The 23,396-nt window shown below is 38.7% G+C and overlaps 1 protein-coding gene across 4 annotated transcripts in view; it reads left to right on the top strand.

Moving 5' to 3' along the window:
• Positions 1–17,937: 17,937 nt before the first annotated feature.
• The window catches only part of ECI2 (enoyl-CoA delta isomerase 2), a 30,831-nt gene continuing 25,372 nt past the window's right edge, over positions 17,938–23,396 (top strand). For 2 of the 4 annotated variants that reach the window (XM_087890293.1, XM_087890295.1), the window contains exon 1: positions 17,949–18,168. In XM_087890293.1, the coding sequence (XP_087746419.1) occupies positions 18,095–18,168 (74 nt within the window). In that variant the 5' untranslated portion in view covers positions 17,949–18,094. Of the gene's footprint in view, positions 18,169–23,396 lie in introns of all 4 variants that reach the window. The other 2 variants (XM_034429082.3, XM_087890294.1) reach the window with 2 other exon arrangements.

The following is a 23,396-nucleotide window of genomic DNA, read 5'->3' as shown; positions in this document are numbered from 1 at the left end:
TTTCAAATTGGGAACAGGTATAGTAGCTGATGCAGTCCAACGGTATTTAGTTGAAAACAAGCTCTTTCCACCAGAAAGGAGACTGCCTAAACAGCAGAAGAGCAAAAGATCAATTCCTAACTGGCAAGATGATTCTGGAAAACTGCAAGAAAAGGAAGACCAACTTGAACGTAGCCTAAACTGATTACAAACAGGCCACATCCAGTTTGAACATCTGGCTGACTGTGCAATGAACCATAATAATAATAATAATAATACTCTTTCCACCTGAATAGAAAGGAGACTGCCCAAACAGCAGGGAACAAAAGATCAACTCCTAATTGGCAAGATGATTCTGCAAAACTGCAAGAGAAGGAAAACCAACTTGACTGTAACTTGGATTCATTGAAAGAAAGCATTTGACTCCTTGTCACATGATTGGATAACCAAATGCAGGCCTGTCAAACTGGCGGCCCGCAGGCTGGATGCATCATATGCAGGCCACGCCCATCCCAGCTCTGCAAAGGCAAAAAAACGTCACAATATGTCATGATACGTCATATGACACGATCGAGTTTGACATCCGTGATTAAATGCCTAGGAATAACAGGAGTCAGAAGCATCAGAAGCTTTGTGGAAAAATCAAGGGCATAATAGAAGACCCAGTTGCTGGTCAATGGTGGTAGACTGGGAGAGGCTACTACCGTATCAAGAGAAGAATCTTTCAAGGAGACTCACTCTCGTGACTACTGTTCATTGTTGCACTGATTCTTCAACAATACTGAACAAGTATTGTTGTTAATAAAGTATTTTTTTTAATAAAGGGTGACATGATTAAAAGTTAGAATAAGAGATAGAAATAAGAGAAGGGGGAATATTAGTGTATGCACTTTTACAGTATATACAGTAATAAAATAAAAGCAATAACAAGAAAAAACATGGAATAATTGAATAATGACAGACTGCATAATGTGTATCATTATTAGAAATATATAAGTTGATTGAATGTAATAACTATGATTAATTCTACTAATTTTATTTGTATTAGAATGTATGATACCCAGGGGCCACACTGTTCACATTTTGATATGTTTGTAAAAAAAAATAAAAAATAAGAAAAAAAACCCAATACTGAACAAGCCAGGCCATGGCTATCAAACATCAAAAACATCTGCCAAGCTATCCCACCTCCTTTACATGAAGCTGTATGGAAAAACACCATCCAAGATAGAATCATTGTTCATTGTTCATATATGCCAGCTATTTATTTTGCTTTTGAGAAGCTTGCACAGAGAAGGATGGTGGAGTAGCCAGCAAGAAATCACAGGTCCAAGGCCAGCAGGCAGGTGAATGTCTGCTGTTGGTTATGGGAGTGAATGATGGGGTATGTGGAGGTGCAGGTTGTGAATGGTACATAGGGATGAGCGAGAGGTACCATGCTGGATGAAAAGGGTGCATAGGTTTGTACAAGAGATGCCATGAGGGTTGGAGAGGACATGTGGTGGGCAGTGTCAGGAAAGATAGCACATGTGTGTGTGAGAGATGCCATGTGGGTCAGGGAAGGTGTGTGTGTGTGGGGGGGTTTGACCATTGAGTCATAATTTCAGATATTTCCTTACCAGATTGCTCAATATCTTCAGTGATGGTTGAGCTTCTAAGGCAGGGGCGTCAAACTCGCGTCGTCACATAGTCATGTGATGTATCACAATTTTTTTCTCCTTTGCTGAACTGGGGTAGGTGTGCCCAGCGTGTGACGCATCCAGCCTGCGGATTGCTAGTTTGACACCCTTGTTCTAATGTATTGGAAAACTTCTTAAACATTCAGGGAGCTATTCAGAGATATTTCCATGGAAATGGAAATCACATGGTCACATAGCAAGGAGGACTGATGGCAGGTGGACCAAGGCAGTCATAGAATGGATACCACTTGATAAAAAATCATCCACAAGAGAGACCTAAACAAGATGGATCAACAAGATCAGCAAGTATTGAGGACCCAATTGGCAAAAGAAAGCTCAAGTCCGTATTGGGTGGAAACATGAGGAAGAGGCCTTCATTCTGTAGTGGACAGACAATCGCTAGAATGATGGTGATGATGATGATTCAGAGATATCTCTGAAGTAGCCCATGTTGAAGTGTATAGCACATCAAACATCAATAATTGGCCACAGGAATTGTTTTATGTCATAAAATGTTTTAAAACAATTTGTTCTGTTATATTTTATAAAATTTGCCAAAAAATTAAATTACACAGGAGTCATGGGTCTTGGATTATGGATGCATTCTCTAAATTAACACTCTTGAGGTAACTTGATTTAAAAAGTTTTGCCCTCTGATGCACCATTTCACCCAATTAAAGTTTAGAGAAAAGAGAGTTTTAGTAGTATAGTAGAATACATGCTGAATCATACATGTCTAGTCAGAAATAGTAGCCATTTGCTCTGCTGTAGGTGATGTAGTGGATGTATAATTCATTTTCTACACCATTAGATACTGCCTTTTTAGAGTGTGTGTGTACGTATGTGTGGGTGTGCTTTAAAATGTTCATTACCTTGAGCAGGGAAAAAATAAGTCTGAACATAACCCTAATTATTTAATTATACAAATGCTTATTAATTTCATTGTGATTGTCATGATAGCCTTTAAAATGTCAAATCAATAAAGTTATTAAACATTTTAGCCTGGAAGCATTTAATTAGACTATCAAAATATGTTGCTAGAAAGCGGTGACCAGAAACAGGATTAAAGGCATTTTTTTTTAATTGGCACTGTAATGTTAAGGTTTACATGCTTTATTTTAAACCTTAATTCTCTGATTTCAGATTTTTTTTAAAGAGGAAAAACATTTCATAAGGAGAGCCTGTATGTCATAAATAAGACATATAGGTCTGATGATTTCCAATAACCAATCATACATTGCCTCTTGGTGGTCAGTATAAATGAAATCACCACACAGGAATATACACTGTGTAAAAATATAGAAATCAACAGGCTATCATCCAGCAGTCTTGTTTGAAGTAACTAATGTTCTGTTAGGGAAAAATCAATACCAAGATTTCTTGCCGAGCCATTCTGCTCAATTTGCACAGCATTTTGTAAAAATCACTCAGATTCAGCAGAATCTTGATTCCTCGTGGGCAGAAAATTTAGTGATTACTGGGTTCTCTTGTTACATTCCTGGGACTCCTTCTGGCTTTGAACTCTTAGGAAGCAGACGGGGTGCTCTCTAGATTATCATCTGCCAGTAGCAGGCTTGATCCATGCCTATCCTGGCTCAGACTGGTAATGTGGATCTGGGATAATGTCAACATCTCCTTAGGTGAGGGAATTTTTCTTGCAATAATATATCGCTTCCTGATGAATACCCATCCCCTGACACACAGGTATATAATTATCACCTGATCTTCAACCTTTCGTTTTTGGGAAAAGTTATTGAGATGGCAGTCACAGATCATCTGTAGAGCACCCTAGATCAGGAGTGTCAAACTGGATTTCTTCAAGGGCTGGATCAGTATTGTAGTTCTCCTCCACAGGCCACCTCCCCACAGCCTGTTTTGGTCAGCAGAGTGCTGCAGGAGGCCATCCAGGCCAAACAATGGGGCATGGGGGGGGCTGCATGCAGCCCCCCCCATTGCCCATTTTGGGTGACAGAGTCCCCTTGTGCCAGATTTAAGCACCCCGCGGGCTGGATCCATCCCAACGGCCTTGAGTTTGACACCCCTGAAGTAGATTATCTGAACCCTTTTCAGTCAGGGTTCATGCCTTAATAGAGAATGGAGATGACATTGATCACTCTCAGTAATGATTTCTATATCAAGATCTGAAGAAGAAGAAGGCGCTTTTCTTGATCTTCTTAGTTATTTTGGAGGCCTTTAATAGAAAGTGAAAGATTTGTATGATCTGAAGGGAAACTATAACGTGCATTGTGACCTTTAAGAAATGTATTCAAAGTTGAAATTCTGCTCAAAGAGTGAAGCATCCAGTCTTGCATTAAAGTCTACATAAGCTCAAATAAGAAGTATAAAGTTGCTCAAAAGACTTTATAAGTCTCTGTATTTTAGACTAAATAAATTAACCCAATTCTCAGTGAGCACTTGAAAGGAAATTTATAATTTCCTGAATATTGATTTTCATAACAGGAGGAGAAGAGAAAGAAGAGATTGTCATTCAACATAAGCACCAGGAAAAGTCTGAAGCAGCTGAAGATTGATGACTAGGTCCAGGAACAAAGCAGTAGGGCTGTAGATGTCACTGATTCATTCACATTAAGTAATTATTATGACTGCCTGGTCATTTTACAAGATGAGTTAGTACTGGTGGGGGAGGGAGAGAACACAGAAAGTGAGAATGATTCAACATCTCCTGTCGTATTAAAACCTTGTATTAAAAATCAGGATAAGAAAGTCCTTCTCTATCAGCTGCCTGATTACGGGGTAGGCAATGTATGGTAACAGCGGATATTGTCTATTTAATTTATAAGGAATTGAATGTAATTAACGATAAACTGGACTCTAAGTCTACTACAGCCATGCAAAAGTAACCTCACAATGACTAACAAACATCAAACATACTCTTACAAACAATTCAAGAGACCTTGAATACTTTCTCCACCATCCCAAATGACTTCATCGTTTGTAATAATAGATTGAATGCTGATAAATGGGATACTGACAGAAAATAATCCTTTCCCTCAGCTTATTGTTGTATATTTCTCTCTCAGATGAACTTGAAAACCATGGATTGAGTGCAGTTTTACTTACATGTTATTTATTTATAGACAGTCTTTATTATTTTTACAAATAATTCATGGCAGCAAACGTATCTAACACATCTTCCTCCTCCTGTTTTCCCCACAACAATCACCCTGTTGGTCTGAGAGTGAGTCACTGGCCCAAGGTCAACCATCTGGCTTTCATTTAATATGTGCACAATTCTATCTATGCTATTTAAAATGAGAAATTATTTAGCCTTTATTTCAATTTTTTCCAATCAAGTTCTCAGACATACTAATAACACCTCAGTTGAGTCTTTCCAAGTCCGGGCATGTTGCCAAATGTAATCTTGCAAAACAAAACTTGGATAAGAGTTGGCCTTTCTTCCTGGAGATGATGTCCTTGGACAGCTGAGAGCAGACTGCTTTTGTGAATGACTTAACCCTTCACTTTCTTCAGTTTTAATGGAAGAAACTGATAACGTGGATTCTTCTGCCTTTCTGACTGAGAATAAACAAGTCACTGTTCTTTAGCGATTGGAGGAGCCAAAAGATCTTTTTTTTTTTAATTGCAAAAGTTTTACAATTACATTTTCACCCCATTTCCCCCCCCCATCCCAGCCCCCACACCCCACCCTAACCCCCCCAAACCCCTCCTAACCCTCCCCCCCTGACTTCCACAAAATATAATCCCATCAAAATCCCCTTTTTATAAAACTTGAACCCCTCAGACCCCCTTAAAAAAATTTTATCTTCACAGTTTTCATACATTTCTATTTTTATATAGTACTTTCAATGAAAAACTATTTGGTACTTTCTGACTTGATATTTGTTCTGCACATAATCTATCCATTTTTTCCATTCCCATTCATAAGTCTCTTGTGAGCGATCTTTTAAATATGCTGAAATCTTCGCCATCTCGGCAAAACTGGCCATCTTCAAAGTCCATTCTTTGATAGTGGATAAAGCTTCATTTTTCCAATATTTACCTATCAATAATCTCGCTGCAGTTATCATGTACAATATCAACTTAATTTCATCCTGTGTAAAACCCTTTACTATACCCAATAAAAACAATTGTGGAGAAAATGGAATTTTTTTCTTCAAAATATTCTGCATAACCCACCATATTTTTATCCAAAAAGCCTTAACTTTCTTACAATTCCACCAAACATGATAATATGTAGCATCTAAACAATCACATCTCCAACATTTTGGCTGAACATTAGGATACATACAGGATAATTTCTTGGGATCTAAATGCCATCTGTAAAACATCTTATAAAAATTTTCCCTCAAATTCTGCGATTGCGTAAATTTAACATTCTGAACCCATATTTTCTCCCATGTTTCCAACATTACTGGTTCTGCAAAATTCTGTGCCCATTTAATCATGCAATCTTTAACCAATTCAGTTTCTGAGTCCCTTTCTAACAAAACATTATATAGCCTTTTGATATGCATTGGACCTTTCTCTTTTATATGTCTAACCAACTCTTCCTCATGCAACATAATACCAGTTTTTTGGTCCTCTTTCCATCTCAGTTGAAGTTGATTGTATTGTAACCAGGTTAAGTTAATCCCTTCACCCAACAGTGTCTCTAATGTCTTCAGTTGCCATCTGCCCACATCTGTAAAAAGAACCTCTTTATATAACCCCCCCCCCCCCGAGTGACATTATATTTGTATTCCAAATAATATGACCAAGATCCAGCCACAACGGTATTTTATAATCCCATTTGATTCGGTGCTTCTTCCATACTCTCATCAGAGAATCTCTAAGTATATGACTTTTAAATACTTTATCCACTTTGTTTTCATAAAACAAGTAAGCATGCCAACCAAATTCGAGATCAAAACTTTCTATATTCAATATTCCAGTCTTTTTCCTTCCAAACCAATCGCTTGCTTGAGTCAAAGCTGCTGCTTCATAATATAACTGTAGGTTTGGAAGTTTGAGACCTCCCCTTTCCGGAACATCTTGCATAATTTTCAATTTAACTCTCGGTTTTTTTCTCGTTCCAGACAAACTTATTCACTCCAGTTTGCCACTCTTTCAGTTGTTTATCACTTTTAAGCACCGGAATCATTTGGAACAAGAAAAGAAATCTTGGCAAAATGTTCATCTTCACTGCTGCTATTCTTCCAAGTAAAGAAAGCTGCAGTTTTTTCCATGTCTCCATATCTTTTTGTACCTCTCGCCACAACACCTCATAATTATTTTGAATCAGTTTCATATTAGATTCTGCCACCTGAACTCCTAGGTATTTAACCTTTGAAACAATCTCAAAACCTGCCCTCTTTTCAAGTTCATGTTTTCGATCTTGTGTCATATTTTTGACTATCAGTTTAGTTTTTTTCTGGTTCAGTCTAAATCCTGATACTGTACCATAATCTTTTATAATGTCTTTCATCAGGATTATTGATTCCACCGGCTGCGTTAGGGTAACAACCAGATCATCTGCAAATGCCCTTATTCTGTAATCTTCTTGCCTTATCACTATACCTTTCAAGCTGGTCGAATCCCTTATTGTGTTTAACAAGACTTCTAATGTTAAAATAAATAACAAAGGGGATAACGGACAACCTTGTCTTGTACCTTTTTCAATTTTAAAGTCTGTTGTCAAACTTCCATTAATGATAATCTGTGCCTTTTGCTCTTGGTAAATTGCTGAAACCGCCAGTATAAATTGATCCCCAAAATCCATTTTTTCCAAAGTCTTTAATAGAAAATTCCAGTCCACTCTATCAAAGGCTTTCTCCGCATCCAAAAAAGCCAGCACTGCAGGGATCTGTTTATTCTTCTCAAGATATTCCAATAAATCTATTACTTGCCTTACATTGTCTTTCATGTATCTACCCTCTATAAATCCCGCTTGATCATCATGAATCACCTCTTTAATTACTGGCATCAACCTGTTGGCTAATACTTTTGCATAAATTTTGTAGTCATTATTCAGAAGAGATATTGACCTATAATTTTCCGGTTTTTTAGGACCTGCTTGCTCTTTTGGTATCAAAGAAATATAAGCTGTTTTCCATGATGGGGGTATTTTACCCCCTCGTTGTATATTACAAAATAAGTCTCTAAGTTGTTCCACCATTTCTGCTTGTAAAGTTTTATAATACACTGCAGTCAAGCCATCTGTTCCTGGAGCTTTGGCAGTTTTCAGTTGTTTTATTGCTGCAATTATCTCCTCAGCTGTTATAGGATGATTCAGTCTTTCCTTTTGTTGATTAGTAACTTTTGTAATTCTTTTATTTTCTAGATATTTTTCTATAAGTCCGTTCTGTATGTCTTCTTTAGCATATAATTTAGTATAGTAATCTACAAAAACTTCTTTAATTAATTTTTGTTGATAAATTTCTGTCCCTCCAATATCAATACAATCGATGGTCCGCATACTCTGCTTCTTCCTTAAAGTATAAGCCAGCCATCCGCCCAGTTTATTGGCATTACAAAATGTATTATGCTTTGCATATTGTAAATTTGTTGCCACTTGGTCCTCCATAAGCATTTGAAATTGGTCTTTCAAAAGTTTTATAATTTCAGCTCTTTTCTTTTGTCTATTCAGTTTATATTTAGAGTTCATATGAATGAGTACCCCTCTCATATATGCTTTACTCGCGTCCCACACAATTTCAATAGGGGTACCCTTGTTCAAATTAATATCAAAAAATTCTTTCATCTGCTTCTTGAGTTCAATTATATTTTTTTCATATCCATGATCTTCTCTCAATTTTTGCAGTCTCGATTTCTATCCATACTGGACTGTGGTCAGATAAAGTTCTTGGAAAGATTTTAGTTCTTTTCGTTTTAACAAGTAAATCATTTGATACTAAAATAAAATCAATCCTTGAAAAAGATCTGTGTCTGTCAGAAAAAAAAGTATAATCCAAGTCTTTTAAGTTATGTATTCTCCAAACATCCTTTAGTTCCAAATCTTCTTTCATTTCAAAAAAAGTTTGTGGTAGTCTAATCTTTGACTTCGCCAGACTTTTTTTGTCTAATTTGGAGTCAATTACTCCATTCCAATCTCCCATAATCAAAATTGATCTATAGTCCCATTGCAATATTTTAGTATGCAAAATTTTATAAAAATGATCCTGCTGTTGGTTAGGAGCATAAATCCCAATCACAAGAATTTGGCCATATGCAGTACACAGTTCAATTGCTACAAACCTACCACCTTCATCTGCCTCTATAATTTTAGCTGACAATCTTTTATTTATATAAATAACCACTCCATTCTTTTTTTCCAAATTTGAGGCTGTAAAATGTATTCCTAACTTTGAATTTATCAAATATTTTTGATCTTGCGTTCTAATATGAGTTTCTTGTAAACAAATTATATCATTATTAAATTGTTGTAAATATGTAAATATTTTCTTCCTTTTCTGTGGTGAGTTCAGTCCATTCACGTTCCAAGACAAAAACTTAACCATCATGCATACCTTTTTGAAGCAACGAGCAAGATTGCCGGATGTCTTCCGAGGCCACCGACTTTGCTCTCCCCATGGCTTCCCTTTGTTCTGTAGTACTCTTAGTTCCTTTTTTATATTGTTGTGCCATAGCTCTTTCTTGCAATTGTTTTTCTTTAAGTTGTTTTGAAACTGCACGGGTTATTCGCTGGTCTTTAGCTTCAGCCATACGCTCTAGGTCCAATGCCACATCTCTTGTAGTCAGAATTGGAGAGGATTCTAACAGGGGTTCCTCCAGAAAACCTCCTACAGCACCCTGCGCTTCTGTTGGGTCTAATTCAATCTGCTTAAGCTGCACTTCCAACTCTTGCTGGGGTTGCTTCTCCTTCTCACTCTCCTTTATCTCCAATACAGTAGATGAACGTGGCGATGGTGATCTCTCCTTGAAAACATTATAATAGAAATATTCCGCTTTTTCAACAGTATTCAGTCGGTGTCTTTCCCCCTGATATTTCAAAATTATGCCCGTTGGAGCATCCCATCTAAATGGGATTTCTAATTTGTTTAATTCCTTTACTAAAAAACCAAAATCTTTTCTATCTTTCAGCATCTTTGGTGGAAGTTCTTTATAAATTCCAACCTCAGTTCCCTCAACTTGCACAGAGGAAAGGAAAGATTTTTGCAGAATATCATTTCTCATTCTTCTATCTGTGAAGTATATCACCACATCTCTTGGTAATTGTCTTTGTCTGGCCACCCATGAGTTCACTCTGTAAATTTTATCTATTTTGTAAAAGATCTCATCAGGATTAATTTTTAACAACACAGCCAAGGCATCAGCACAAATCTGTCTCAAATCTTGCCGGTCACTCTCCTTAATCCCTCTAATTCTTATGGCAAATTCCATAGACCGGAATTTCATCATCGTGATTTCATCTTCAACTCTCTGTATTTTATTATCCACATCAGAAATTTTAAAATCAGTATCCTTTATTTTAACATTCACTTCTGATTTAAATTCTTCCAATTTGGAATCCACTTTGATAATAATTTCTGACAGGCCAGAAACTGTGTTTGATAATTTATCAGTCACCTTGTCATAATTCTCTTTCACCAAATTTTTCATTTCAGTAATTTCCTGCTTAATTTCCTGTTGAGATTTTTGAAATTTATCATCCAAAGCCTGCGTGATAAATTTTTTTAAGCTTTCAAAATCAAACTGCTCTTCAGGCTCGTGTGTGTGGGAGATCCCCCCCCCCTGTTGCCTTGCTTTCCTGCTTTTTAGAAGCCATTTTATCACGTGAGTTAGATTTTCTAAAAAGAGAAATCCTTTTTCTTTTTCTTCCAGCACCACAAAGTCCTCTAAAAAAATCCCCCAGCTTTAATCAAATTAGAAGTAAACTTGTATGAAATCAGCTTATTTTAGAAAGGGATTTTTTCCACCCCTCTTCTCCTATGCTCGTAACAAACAGCGCTACAATGTAGCTTATTAGAATAGCTTTAGAAAGTCACTTTCCCTTTCAGCTTGTTAACTTGTTAACGCTGGGGCGGCGCCATCTTTTCAAGCCGCTTCCACTCCCTTAAATTTTTAATCAGATCAAGAAGTCACGAAGAAAGGAAAATACTTGCAATTCCTTGGTTTCAGGGTTTCCCCGTTAATTAGTAGGGTTAGATCAATCAATTTGTTTGCTGCTGCCGGCTTGCTCTGCATTAGCAGAGTCGTCCCACGCCGTCCGGAGTCTTCGCAAGTTGAAAGGGAGCCGTGCCTGTTTCCTCCCCAGTAATAAACTTCTGGGGGCTCACAGGGGCTCAACCTGCGTCTTGCCAACTCTCTCCTTCAAATCCTGCAGATTCTGGAGTTTTCAAGCCGCTCCTCACGATCGAAGCGGCTCTACAGACGGCAGGGCTGACGGACCTTAAAAAAGGCACGTCTTCACCGGAGCCAGAAAAACCGGAAGTCCCCGAGGAGCCAAAAGATCTTGATACTTTACTCAGCAGTGGACAAGATACTGCTGTTTCTGCTGAGATCCCTAATAAACACAAAGCACATCCTGATCTAGCTACACTAAGTCCTCAACTTACTACCACAATTGGGCCCCATATTTCTATTAAGTGAAACATTTGTTACCTGAGTTTTGCCTCATTTTATGACCTTTCCTGTCACAGTTGTTCAGTGAATCACTGCAGTTGTTAAATTAATGACAAGTGAATCTGGCTTCCCCATTGAACTTGCTTGCCAGAAGGTCCCAAAAGGTGATTACATGACCTTGGGATATTGCAACCGTCATAAATATGAACCAATTGCCAAGCATCTGAATTTCGATCATGTGACCACGGGGATTACTGCAACTGTTGTAAATGTGAAAAATGGCCATAAGTCACTTTTTTCAGTGCTGACGTAACTTTGAACAGTCACTAAATGAACTGATGTAAATTGAGGACTACCTGTCATACGAATTCTTGTTCTTGTTCACATTGATTGATCTCATTCCAGTCACGATGTCCCACTCAAATGTGGTTCTCCGCTCTAATGAATAGTACTCTTTTAAGCTCCTTAATGAAGATTATAATGCAGAGCCAAGTGTATAAGTCAGAAAGAACACTTCACTGAAATCTTGTACCTCTCTCTCCCAGGTAGATGATTCATACAGGGTACAGGCCCCAAAGCTGCACAGAACTATTTGGTTGACTCTAACTTACAGGGCTACTGTAGTCCATATGCCCAGTCTCTGGCCAGTGCCTCTATGCTGGACATTAAGAATGACTTTCCATCTTCTAACATCTTCTTCAAACTCTCCCATATGTATAAACTACTGGAACATTGCTGAATAGTATGTCAAGTACTCTAGCTTGGGTTTTGAATTTATAAATCAAATTTCAACAATATTTCTACATGGGATACTGAATCTTTACAACTTAGAGCTGTGATGGCGAACCTATGGCATGTGTGCCAGAGGTGGCACGCAGCGCCCTCTCTGTGGGCACGTGAGCCATTGCCCCAGCTCAACTCCACTGCGCTGGGCATGTTGGCCAGCTGGTCTTCGGGTCTCTTCCGCACATGTGTGGGGGGTGGGTGCATGCAGGGGTGCGTGCGCATATGCAGGGGGTGGGGCACATGTGGGGGCCACACATGCATGTGCAGGGGCATGCAGGGAGCTGCACTGTATGGTGCAGCTGTATGGGAAGCATACAGGGGGCTGCATGCACATGATTGAGGGCGGGCTGAGTGCATGCATTGTATTTTGGGGTTCGGGTGTGTGTGCGTGTATTTGGGCAAACATGCATGTGCTTTGGGCACTCAGTCCGGAAAAGGTTAGCCATCACTGACTTAGAGGTTTCTCATATTATTCATTATCATCCCATACAAGTCCGAAGAGAGGCCAATCGTTAGGGGTATCAGTATCTTATTATCTGGTTCATTTAAGTAGTGTCTATCTGTAGATGTGACCATCTAGGGCCGTGATGGCAAACCTATGGCACACGTGCTACAGGTGGCATGCGGAGCTATATCTGTGGGCATGCGAGTGTTGCCCTAGCTCAGCTCCAGTGTGCATGTGCGCGCCGGCCATCTGATTTACAGTCCTTCCGGTCCCACCAGAAGTCAGGGAACAGGCCGTTTCCAGCCTCCAGAGGGCCTCCAGAGGGTTGGGAAGGCCATTTTTGCCCTCTCCAGGCTCCAAGAAAGCCTCCGGAACCTGGGGAGGGTGAAAAACGGGCCCACCGTGCCATTGCATGCCAAAACCGGGGAAACCATGGGGGGGGTCATACACACATGCATGGGGAGGCGGGGTGCATTGAATTGTGGGTGTGGGCACACACACATGCAACCCCCCCATGCTCCTCCCGCTTTTGGCACGCGACAGCAAAAAGGCTAGCCATCACTGATCTAGAGACAACAGTCGCTATATTAATTAATATAGTTACATTTCTTTTGACAAATGACTATTTTTCTTAAACCCTGAACAGCTCAAACTACTAATTGTTGAGGCTGTTTTGAAATTTGGCTTAGTGACCCAATAATGCAGCACCCCAATTTTACTTTGCTATGATTTGTGATTTTAATGTCAGAATCGGACCAAATGATAAGGCTTTGTTACAACAATTTGTGCCCCATATTCTTCATATTATGGGGAGATCTCACAGAAGTAAAAAAAATAATACTGGCATTATCACTGTAGGTTGGAAGCTATATTTATTGACATTAACATTTCTGTGGAAAAACCTCTCTCCACAGAACCAGTCTCTGGTGCCCAAATGGTTGGGGGCCACTGAATTAGGATATCTAAACCATGGTTCAATAAAGAATGTGCTTGGTTAAAACCCAGGTAATGCAAACCTAAAAGAGGGCACTTTCCACCAATGAGTTCTACTCCTATGAGCGAGAGGTTTAGCTAATACTTCACTTAACACAAAACAAGGTAACAATATTAATTCAATCTTCTTTGACATTTAGTACAGGTATTTTCAAAGTGTGTTTTCACCTACTCAGAATTTGTCTCTCATTTACATTCTAGTATTACATTCTAGTATTAGAGGGCATTAATTCCAGAGTAGCCTCCAGTAACTCATATGGGCATTCAAAAATTTATTACACCACAAAAATAATATTTTTTTCTGAGGGTATTTTTAGTTATTTTATTGTTACATTGTCTTGTTTTTACACTTATTTTGTTTCTACCATGAAAGTTCAGATATTTATAACCCTTTTTTCTGCGAAGATTAATTTGCTTGCAGCAAGGTATAAATGTAACAAGCTGTATGTCTTGAACAATTAAAAAACCATTATTCAAAATTTACCCAAACTTTCAGCATCCAGTCTTAATCATAAAATAAGGCAGATTATTTCAAGTTTTAGAAAGATAGGAGAAATTGATAGTAAATGCAAAAAGATATCACCCGATGGCTCATAGAAAGTTGCAAACAAACACAACAGTTCTATACTGCTACCATGTTAAGAGCAGTTCCATACTGCTACCAGGTCTTACTTATTCTAAATTTTATTTAAGATTATAGCCTTAATAAGCTAACATTCTACTTCCTAAGCATAAGAAATGTTACTCTGTTTTATGAGCCATCTGGTACAGCCAGAAAAGTAGGGTATGAAATAAATATTAAAAAAGGTTTGTAAAATGTCATGAAATACTAGATGTTGACAAATTATAAAAAAATTATACATAGCTTTTAACCTGTTTAAAGTGATACTTTTTCTGTAGTTATATAGGTTTTTCTTCTCTCTCTATTTAATAAGGTCATTCCTGATTATTACTTTTTTTTTTATAAAAGAACAACAATTCACTGTTTCAACATTTCCAGCGATGGATGAAAACAGTGATTATCACACATTTCTGCAGTACGAAAACACGTATATTAACTCATATTTTTGTCATTATGCTAGACTCTAGAGAGTTTAACTGAATTGTGAATAAAGCTGTGCTCATTTTTGAAGTGTGTTAAGAAGCAAGGTAATGCTAAGAACTAATTAGGTCTTTGTGGATTGTTTGATGAAATAAAACATTGTCACAAGCCCATGCCTCTCTTTCTTTCTTTTTGTGGGGTCCTTGGTGTTCTCTGAGCTTGGTTGTTTCATCAATGCTCTGATGATGTTACCTAGTTTAATAATAAAATGTCTGCAATAAATAAAACAACCAAGCTCAGAGACCACCAAGGACCCTATAGTTCCGTGATGGCGAACCTATGGCACACGTGCCACAGGTGGCATGCGGAGCCATATCGGTGGGCACGGGAGCTCAGCTCTGGCACACATGCGCACACCATCCAGCTGATTTTCAGGCCTTCTGGGCCCACTGGAACTCAGCAAACAGGCCATTTCCAGCCTCCGGAGGGCCTCCAGGAAAGTGGGGAAGGCCGTTTTCGCCCTCCCCAGGCTCCTAGAAAGGCTCTGGAGCCTGGGGAGGGTAAAAAACGGGCCTACCGGGCCTGCTGTGCCATCACATGCCAAAAGCGAGGGAAGCACGGGGAGGTGTCACGCACACATGCATGGGGCGGGGCGCATAGAATTATCAGTGTGGGCACACACACGCGCAACCTCCCTGTGCTCCCCCCGCTTTTGGCACGTGATGGCAAAAAGGTTACCCATCACTGCTATAGTTCAATCCTCAGCTGCAAATATTCTCCTCTAATTTTTCTCTTACTGGATTTCTCCAACCTGCGATTGGAGGGGAATTCTAGACAATTCAACACCCAACTATAGCTGACACTGAGATGTAAATATTCCTCAAGATATGAGTTGTGGGGGGGATGGGACAAATTCTATCCATTTCATATTTTCATCAAGATGTAGTTTATCATTCTGATGAAACTGATAGTTGCTGCAAACTCCCATGTTCTAACTTGTAGGTAACACTCTATTTCACTTCAGCAATTTATACCTGCATGAGTCACTAATTCACATCATAGAAGAGATACATGCTATATGAAGAGCGCACATTGTTCACCTAGGTGTCTTTTCCAATCCCTGAGCAGGGTTTGAGTATTGCTTTCTGTATTTCCCCTGTTCCCACCACAGGCTTACTCCATTTAACTACAGATTTAGTAAATATATATTGCATATTCTTGCAATAGATAATCCTATTGATGGTCAAAACCCACCATTTTGGCAATACAGACTGACACCTCCCTCAATTTTCTCTGCAAAATGCTTAGAACTTCATGAGCTCCTGCAGCCATATTGACAAAGTTTCCTGATATCGGTTGCCTGTTCCAGACAAGCAGGACAAAATGAGATTTAGCTACAACAGCCAATTATGTTGGAAACTGTATCCAGTGCTATCAAATCTTGGAAATAAGTTCTATAATTGAATTGGTTTTTCTTTTCAGCTGGTGTTTCTTTCTAGCTCCTTTGTCTGAAAACTTATTATGAAAACTCAGACTAGGTGATCCCATATCACAGCATGCTATGTGGAATCAGTTCAATCGAATTGCTTTGGCATTACATTTAACCTCCCGGAGATTGCTTGATTGGGTTAATTGAACCTTATTTGGTGTTCCCACAACACATAAACCTATTGACCCACTTAGAAATATAGTGAAAAGAAAACAATTCAAAATGCTGGTTCTGACCTTCAGATTTTGGAACCTGGATGGCCAAAGAGTTTGAGAGATGGATAGCAAAAGAAGCACAGAATCTCCCTCAACTAAGGCTAGTCTTGTTATTTTATTTATTTATAATTAAAATTGAAATCCTTTTGAAAAAGCTATGACAATAAAAATAGCATTTGACTTTTTCTAATGGGAAGGACACAAAGACATTATTGTGCTCTGTAGATAGTCAGTTCCTGCCTAGCTTTTTAGTTTTCTTGAGTTAACACAACATGTTGCTCCATAAAGAAGCCAAAATTCCTTTATATTAGCATATTGTGCCAAATCTATCAATGCCTTAGTTTCTCAATGTTATACCAACCTAATAGTTGCTTTATTTAGTAAACCGTGGTAGAATTAATCATGGATAAACTTGTATGCAGACATTATCAATACAGTCCATTTAAAAGTATCTCATAATATGTAAAAAAGACTTTAAATGGTGATTTTCTTCCATCATTTCACATTAGAGCCTATGAGTTACCAATACCAAAATACCTAAAAATCAAAATGTGAGCATCCAGAGGATGACAGGAAAGGCAGCAGGGTAAATACTGGGTAATACTGATGCCACCAATCATCTTATATATCTATAGCCCAAACATCTTATATATTTATAGCCTAAACAGGTATTATCATTCGGGTTTCATTAGTTTGCTGCAGGGCCAAAACTCAATTATTAAATATTTTAATTATGTTAATTATTTTAATATGTTGGAATATGTTCCAAGGGCTAAGAGAGTGGTCCAAGATCATTCAGCTGGGTTTGCACCTAAGGCAGGACCAGAACTCACAGACTCCCAGTTTCAAGCCTGGTGCTTTAACCACTACACCAAAGGGACTCTCTAATTAATATATCTGATTTGACTTTGTGTATTTATGTGGCTGCCTAACTCCTTAAGATTATATTGTTGTAAATGCTCCAACACTGGAAGTTTTTAAGAAGAGATTAGATAACCATTTGTCTGAAGTGGTGTAGGGTTTCCTGCCTAAGAAGGGGGTTGGACTAGAAGACCTCTAAGGTCCCTTCCAACTCTGTTATTCTATACTAAGCAAACTGTTGTAAGTCAAGGACTACCTGTAGTCTGTGGGGTATGCAATTCGTCAAGACTTCTTCTAAGGAGTCCATGGAAGAGAATAGTATAACTCAGGGCTCAGCCGCAGAGTCCTTGGTGCTCTCTTGCACCTGGCTGTTTGTTTACAGATGTTTCATTTACCCAGCTAGTATTAATGGCATTTACACAGTTGGGTGATGAAGCACGTGCCAGCAACAGCCAAGCTCTAGAGAGCACCAAGGACTCCACATTTCTGGAGCGCTTCTCTCAAGCGGGCAGATGAATGTTACACGTGGACAGGACCAGTAGATGAAGTCAGAACTGAAAGAATAAATACAAAACCTTTAGGAAGAAGCCAACCAAATCACCTGTCCAGGTTAACATAGAGCACAGGTCTTAAAACTTGACAGCTTTAAGACTTGTAACTTCAACTCCCAGAATTCTCCAGCCAGCATAGCTGTGAAGAAGTCCACAAAGCTGCCAAGTTTGAAGACCTCTGACATAGAGCTAACATGTTTATTTCCCTGCCTCATCCGCTGCCGCAGCCGTTTCCCGCCCCCTGTAACGCGCCGTTTCCCCTCAAGAGGGCGCTCGCGCAATTGTCCCGCGTTAATCCGGGAGAACCGCCATGGACTCGCCGGAAGAAGCCCCGCCCTTCTCTTCCCCAGCTCCACCCACCCTTTCACCCCACCCACCCCAAGCAGTGGGAGGAGCGACGACGATGCCCCCTTGCGGCCTTGGCCGCTTCTCTTAAAACACGCGAGCCTCGGCTTGGCTTTATCGCTCGGGCGGTCGGAGGCGGAGTCTCTTTGGCTGACTTTCTGGGGGCATGTTCTCCGCTGTCCTCCTGAAGTTCCTGAGGCCGAAGCCGCTGCGTTTTTGCAGCCCGCTTTGGAGGATCAGGTGAGAGCGGCTGTCTTGGGGAGGGGGGGAGCAGAAAGAGCTCCCTAAAGGGGGAAGCGGGAGGAGAGAGAAAGGGGTCTCATGCGGAGAAGTTGGGTCCGCCAGAAGAAGCCCTGCCCGAGTATTTCTGTTCTAAATATATCGGATTTACAATGCCCATCGCCTCCAGCTGTCTTGATTTTCAGCAGATACAGATTAACAAGAGTTGGAAGGGACCTTGTAGGTCATCTAGTCCAACCCCCCCCACAAGCAGGAGACTCTACACACCATTTCTCACAGATGATAGTCCCGTCTATTTTAAAATGTTGGATTTCAGCGTTGCCTGAAAATAAGGGTTCCCCTTTGCAAAGATGCCGGGCGTTAAAGCAGGCGCTGTCATTTTTTTAATTTATTTTATTTTCCCCACCATAACGTGGAGTAAAGGGAAAAGAAGTATTTGCTGGATGCTAGAAGGGTGTTTTTAAGAGTTGACTTAAAAGTAATTAACAAGATCGAGTAAGGGGGTTTCTTAAGTTTATATTGGGAAATAGGATAAGGAGAAACAGTGCTGACAGTTGCACCGCTTCTGCATATTCCAAAGGTGTAACGTGAAATGATTTTCAGTTTTAAAATGTGGTTGCCTGCTGGAAAAACTTTCCTATCTATACGTACTAATATATGTGTTTTAGAGTCGGGAATTGTAGAATCCAGATCCTCTTGGACTCTACTCAACTGTTAGTATTTCATCACGCTAAAACTTTGTACGATATTGAAATAGTTATTTATGATGGGTTTCAAAACCATGCTCAAAGCTATGGTTTATATATTTGTGTTTGTGTATCTCTCTCTCCCTTTGTATAGTGCAACAGTTGGATAATAGATATAAGGATGATACCTGTAATAATCCAGATTTTGGGGGAATCCTGGTTTTAAAACAGCTTATTTTTATGCAGTAAATAAATACATAATATTGTTAGGTTAGGCCAGTTTAGCTCTGTCGAAGCAATAGAGGTAATAATTAGGAAGATGAGACACGGAAATATATTCATTCTTTACTTTAAAGTGTCCTCTTTTTCTCCCATCAGTTTTTGGCTGCTGTGTTTTGATGAATCTACAAATACATCCAGGATCAAATATCATCTCACTTATTTGACAGTACATATTTGAAAAATTGATCTCAGCAGTGCTCTTAATTATTTAAGACACTCAGAGCCTGATTCTCAGCCCATTGTCCTATAGCTGTATTTGTCCACTTTAGGAAGAGATGCCCTATTGTCTCTACATGTTACACCATGCAAACAGATATCACTAGAAACAGCACACAGTAATCTCTTTCTAGACAGTATGCAGCCAGATAAATAAATTTCATCTTGCTATGAAACAGTGAGAAAGGAAATGCATTTCAACAATAACAACACAACACACTTTAGATGGCCATTCTGTTAGAATTATGTTGCTGGTGGGAGTACTATACTAAATGTGAAGCATGAAGTGACTTCTTATCTTTTTTCCACCTATGCATAGTGTATATTCCAGGGACAATGTTTCAAGTTTTATACTATTATTGGACTATGGACTGGCTCTGCGGTATATAATTGTAAGTGCTTGAAGTCTCAGAAACTTGGAGTATACTGACCTAGGCATATGTAGGGTTGTCCACTCAATCATTTAAATATATCAAAGATGCATGTCTGCATAGAATCTATATTGATATACTGATTGCAGCTAGCATATATTTTATAGTCACAGTATATATATGTGTGTGTGTGTGTATATAGAAGAAAATTGATACTGTACCTTTACAGGGAGGATACATAAGATATGGGTGTGGCCTACTGATGACAGCTAACGAGCTAGAAATGGATCTATTTAGGTCTCCCACCTAGCAGTTAGAGCTTGCTAGGTGTTAGAAAGGAAAAAAAGCCCAGAACCGAGTAGATGTGATTCTACTGAGCTGGAGCTACAAAAAAACCTTGGCTACGTAGGGAAAACCTGGCTAGAAGAAAAAATATATATATATTTTTCTTTCTTTTTTGTAGGCTTTTATGTGCATATTCTTTCTAGCCAGGTTTTACCTACGTAAGCAGCAAGAAATAAAAAGCCCAGAAACTTGTGAATGAGATTTCACAGAACCAGGGCTGCATAACATCGTAGCTTACGTAGGTAAAACCTGGCTAGAAAGAATATGCACATAAAAGCCTACGAAAAAGAAAGAAAAAGAAACATTGTACCTTTACAGGGAGGATACCTGAGAAGAGGGTGTGGCTCACTGACGAAGCCTTATAAGGCAGAAATAGCTATCTGAGTCTCCCAAAGGGCAGCACAGAGTCTGCTGTCTGTCAGCAAGAAATAAAAAGCCCAGAAACTTGTGAATCAGTTCCTGAACCAGTTCCTAAGCAGCCATGTAATACTGTACTAAGTTCTTGTGCAAGTTATGCACTAGATGTAAATTGGTTCTTGTGCAATGAGGTATAGGTACATAGTTTTATATTCACTGTGATGAAGGCATAAACATAGATAGTATGATATGTTCTTTTCATACTGTTCACCATGAATAGTCAGCCAAGACAGCTCTAACCAGAATTTCCTGATGGATATGAATCTGAGGGCTACAAACTGAGTATCTGTTTTGTTTCACCTATGAAAAAAAATATTGCATCCCGAAAGTTCAGTTGAATTGGCTGCAGCTTCACCAAAAAAAAACCCTCAAAACATTTGCCCTTTCATTGTTTTGTTGAAACAAAACCTAACCATTTCTAGTGTTGTGACAATAAGGGGAACTCAGAATGAGCCTCTTGGGCTACAAAATTGGCTGCCTTTTTAAAGTTGTTCAGGTTGTTTGCAATTCAAAATTGCTACTCCTGGCTTTCGCTGAACAACATTTTTCTCAGCCTGAATTCTTCCCCCTGCCATAGCTTTGGCACAGTGTCAAAGATGTGCAGCTTATACAAAAATTTTGTGGCTGTGGCACAAGCTAGCAAAAACAGGTAAATAAAAGTAATTTAATATAGGAGACACACATTATCATATTCAACAGTGTGGCAGGTAACTCAGGTAATCTTTGGCAAAATTAGGATGGAAGAGTCATTGTCCTGATCTTCAGTTACGTTGACCATGATAACCTTCTGTATACAAAGATTTGGAGTAGTAATGCATCACTAGTTTACCCCCTTCCTAAGCAATTGATAACAGTCTGAGATGGTGGGTGAAGAGAAAACAAGTCCACTTATGACTATTTTATGACTACAACAGGGTTCAATCCTTTCTACCCCTACTTTTCAATGGAGCTGCTTGGTAAATACCATAGCAATGTGCAGATAAAATCTCTTCACCTTTGGTTTGAGATACCTTGCAATTGAGATACCTGACTTGGTGCCCAGAGGCTGTTAGGGTTTGGATGAGGAGGAATAGGAAATCCTAGTAAGACAGAATGGCTGTGGATAGATACCTTTTGACCAGAGATATAGCTTCTTTAGTTCTGAATGGGGTCATGTTCCCTTGAGCTGAATAGGCTCATAATTTGGCAGTTCTTTGGAACTCATAGCTCCTGCTTGAACAGCAAGTAGAGAACATAGCCTGGATATCCTTTGCATAATTAACTTGTATATACCAATTGCAACTTTTCCTGGGCCAGGAGGTATTATGGATAATCACTCAGGCTTTTTACAATTCTCAACTGGTCTACTGCAAGACATTCTGCATGGGGCTACAGAAAGGGACATTCTGTGGAGGATCCCATCTCCAACTGAGTTCCATTTACAGGAATTCTGTAGCAGGGTTTTCTCAAACATGGTACTTCTCCTATGACATAGCTTGCCCACACATATAAGAACCAGATCTCCTCTTTACTAAGTTAAAAAATAGATGACATTTTAATTCTTGAAAACAGCATTTGGGGGATGTTATGTTTTTATTTATGACCAACCTCTGCTGATTATATAATGCAGTTGTACACTGATCAAACTTATTTTAGAATAGAGTGGCATGGAAATATCAGAAATAAAAATAGAAGACTCCATTTTTTTCTTTGCCTCAGTTTATACATGTATACATTGTGAGGCAAAGAGAAAATGGAGTCTTGGTGATCCTAATAATGGCTTATATGTGGCCACAGAGGTGATGTCTTCATGCAGTAATGGTGAGGCCCACCTGCAGCAGCAAGTCAACCATTGAATTGGCAGTTTCATGGAAAATAGAGAACTGAAATATTCTTCTTTTCACAAGCATGTGGTTAAGGAATGTAGTTCACTTTCCATCACAACTTCTTGGACATATGTAGTAGTTGAGAAAGTCAATTTCGCTGGTGCTATGGCTAAATATGTAGCTATAACCATAACCATAAGTAACTATAATTATATATATATCTGATATAAAAAGGGTGAAATCTCTAATGAATAGTGCATTTTCAAGAACATTAAGTTTGTATGCATCTTTGTAATCCTGTGACAACTGTACTATCACTCTGATTTAGCATTGTCTTCTAAAAACAAAGTAATACTGTAATCTTTTGACTAATTTCAAGATTATTTTAAGCAAACAGTTCAGAGCATAATTATGGCAAAAAGACTACAGTTATTTCAGAAAATAAGTAATTGTGGGAGATATATTCCAAATCACAGTGAAAAAAACAGGATTTAACATATAATTTACTTTTGAATGTTTAACACAAAGAAAAGGGAAAACACCGTCTTTAGTTCAATCTCACTTTCCTGCCAAAGAAAAAGGAGGTTGTTTCTAAACAACAGCCTACATACATAGTTTATTACAGAGACTTTTTAAGTAGAACGCTATCCTATATGAATTCTTGCCAGTTTGTCTCTTTGTATTCTGAAACAATCAGCTGCAAATTGAAATAATCCCTTCCTTGAGTATCTTTTCCAAGTAATGGGAAAATCAGATTACCACTGCATGGATTTACAGGTAATATATAATTTGGCTCTAAATTCTAAAATTGATCCAAGACTATTCTGTTCAAATGTGCTCTTGCAGAAATTTCCTTTTACAAGTAACTATGTCACTCATCTAATTATAACAATGTTTTAAAAGGTATTTTATAACCCCCTATAAAATATCTAGAATCTAAGCATCAAGAGGCATGACACCATTGATCTCATCATGAATATATACTTTCATTGACCAAGCTAACTGGAGTTTTTTCTTGTAGGGGCAAAAGTTATTTCATAATATTGAAATCCTTGGAGAATAAACAAACAAATGGGAGATTTAAGTACTGTAATGATTTCCATATT

The sequence above is a fragment of the Pantherophis guttatus genome, chromosome 3, assembly GCF_059756535.1.
Source record: "Pantherophis guttatus breed Tessera chromosome 3, ASM5975653v1, whole genome shotgun sequence".
In the NCBI taxonomy this organism is placed as follows: domain Eukaryota; kingdom Metazoa; phylum Chordata; class Lepidosauria; order Squamata; family Colubridae; genus Pantherophis; species Pantherophis guttatus.
The sequence above is the reverse complement of the archived record's forward strand: the minus strand, read 5'-3'. Positions and strand labels throughout refer to the sequence as shown.